The sequence below is a fragment of the Anarrhichthys ocellatus genome, unplaced genomic scaffold (assembly GCF_004355925.1).
Source record: "Anarrhichthys ocellatus isolate YVR2014 unplaced genomic scaffold, GSC_Weel_1.0 scaffold136, whole genome shotgun sequence".
Taxonomy (NCBI): Eukaryota; Metazoa; Chordata; class Actinopteri; order Perciformes; family Anarhichadidae; genus Anarrhichthys; species Anarrhichthys ocellatus.
The window spans coordinates 232668-235259 of record NW_022280166.1 but is presented as its reverse complement, the minus strand read 5'-3'; the positions used below and the strand labels follow the sequence as shown (position 1 = coordinate 235259).

General features: G+C 40.2%; 1 protein-coding gene across 7 annotated transcripts in view; it reads right to left on the bottom strand.

Annotated features, from left to right (window-relative positions):
- The window catches only part of ect2 (epithelial cell transforming 2), a 71223-nt gene extending 69470 nt beyond the window's left edge, over positions 1–1753 (bottom strand). For 4 of the 7 annotated variants that reach the window (XM_031877430.1, XM_031877431.1, XM_031877424.1 and 1 more), the window contains exon 1: positions 543–1753. In XM_031877430.1, coding sequence (XP_031733290.1) covers positions 543–675 — 133 coding nt within the window. In that variant the 5' untranslated portion in view covers positions 676–1753. The remainder of the gene's footprint in view (positions 1–542) is intronic. The other 3 variants (XM_031877425.1, XM_031877427.1, XM_031877428.1) reach the window with 3 other exon arrangements.
- Between the last annotated feature and the right edge of the window lie 839 nt (positions 1754–2592).

Sequence of the window (2592 nt, the reverse complement as noted above, 5' to 3'; positions counted from 1 at the left end):
ACACACACACACACACACACACACACACACACACACACACACACACAAAGAGAGAGACAGACAGCTCAAGGAGTAGGTCGTCTCTGGGAGGTGATGCAAGTTTTTCCTCATTTTGACTGACAGCCAGGGGTTACAGCCAGACAAAACATCACTGATTAAGAGGGAAGAGAGAAAGGCTGCATAGACATTAGGTAGAGGAGGATTAATATACGAGTAAAGTATGAAGCCAATGTATGTTAAGCAAAACCACAAATCCATTTTCACTGAGAACTAAGGATGCACTGATCCGACTTTATCAGTCCTGATACCAATACCATGGCTTACGGTATCGCCTATACTGAGCACCTCCACGCCTCACTGGTTAGTGAAGAAATGATAAGAGTAGTAGTATTTCACCGGTGGCCAAAGCTTCCCACTTCTTCTACAGGAAGATCTGGGTTTTTACAAGCTATTGGTATTATCTATGATGAAACTGAAGGTATATGGGTCGAGATATTTATAGGAAGGAGGAGGAAGAGAAGTCAACATGGTAGCAGACTGACCTTCCTCATCGTTACAGGCCATGCCCAGAAATACATGGTCCTTGGTGGTTTCTGCAATCCTCGAATCATAGACCGAAGTATCCACCAACAGACTCCGAGCTGTCCCTAACGTCAGTATGCTGCTGTCAGCCATGCCGGGGACTTATGGAGGCACCGAACTATCAGACGTTACAGGGAATGAACAGAGAGGCACAGAGGAGAGCGAGAGAGTAGAGCAAAAAGGAAGACAAGGAGAAGAAGGGGACAACTGTCAGAATAAAGGCAAGAGACACAAGTGGGCTTGACTTCAAATACAAATACTGTCTGAGAGACAATTCAACTGGAGAGAAAGCAACATGTGTGGACTGAGATGACTCTGGTCAAACTAGACGAGGAGGATAAAAAGAGTATACTGAAAAATAAAGGTTGTTAACGTAACAGCTGAATGAAAAGTCAGTGCAGTAAAGTTGTGTAAGTAACAGTTACAGTGATCAAAATCTCAATGCTGCAAAAAACAACTATTTTTTGGTTGTATTTGTATTTATGGTTATGACTAAAACCGAAGACAAAAAGTATGGTGATAAAAACGTGAAACAAGCAAAGACCGGACACTGTATTTAACAAACACGTTAGTCGGTTTATGGAGACCAAAAATTGTTAGTAACTTTTCTCTCCTCCTCGTGTTTCTTAAGACGTGCATTGTATAACAAAGTGGGCTAAATGTCTTAAATTATGAGGCCAGCAGTGATTATTAACTTACAGGATACGTTATTTTAACGTTGGCTGCCGTCACCACGGCACGACATTCCCTTTGCCTCACGTCACCAGAGGTTAGCTTAACGGTAACGTATTGTGCTTTTGCTAACAACACAATAAAAACTAGCTCAAAGTAAACCAAACTTACCGACTGTTTCGGTGGCTGATACTCACATAAAGGAATAACAGAAAGGTTGCGAGCAGAGCTACACTAAGGTTAGCGGCGGAACTAAGTTAGTTCAATTCAATAAGCTCTCTAGCTAACTTAGCTAGCTACCGAGCTAGTAAGTCAACAATACAATAAAGAATTTATGTGAATTCTTCTTCGGTCCAAAATACTCAGGAAAGCTGTAACATCTCTCCGTTAAATCTCAAGTCTGGTGTCGACGCATATTGCCTTTTATACGTGAAAATTGTCGAAAGGTTGCGGCTTGAGTTTGTTGACAGCTAACTACTTCATAGTCGCCCCACGTAGGTGTCCGTCCACTGTTACAGCTCATTTCAAAAAGCAAGGCTAACAACGGTGCTGCGCGGTGATTGGGCAAGAGTGACGGAAAGCAGCGGCTTCCGTTTGGCGAGGCCGCTGATTGGTCTGTTCATTCAAATCACGACGCGCGATGCGTTTGCTGCCCAGGCTTGAGACCTTCAAGTACTGTCGGAAATATTGTATTCATCTCCTAGAAGAAACTACAACGTGGGTATTAATTCATTGATATATTGAAACTTAGTTTTACATAAACTGTTTCTACCAGCATTCAACAGTACGGCCATGTTACTAAAAATATACAGCATAACTATACAACTATTTAAAAATAATTTACAGCTTTTTGCTTTTCATTCTGTGTAATGCAACTACTAATGGATTTCAATATATATAGATTAGTAGAAGTCTAGCATATTAGCAAATTAATGAAAATAAACTGATACTGCTGTAAACAAAAAGTGTCTATCTGTGCTATTTGTCACAAAACAATAAAAGCAGAATTTAACATAAGTAGTTCGCTGTAGGGGTCTATTTTTCGATAACAAAAACACCTGATCTGAATAGCATTGGCAAGTGGCATTTAGGAATATTTTAAGGGCCTATTTCTGACTTCAGAAGACAGTCGGAATCACTGATTTCCAAATAAAGCTTTCAACTGTAGACTCAGATCAGTTCTTCCTGCATTTGTTCACATTTCTTAGTAAAAACAGGGCTGAGCGTGACCCTGAAAAATCAATTAAATATAAAAAAATTCCAATAATAATGTATTCTCTGGCCATTGCATTGATTTCCTTCATTGTGCTACTGTCGATATCAAAAGTATTCATATAG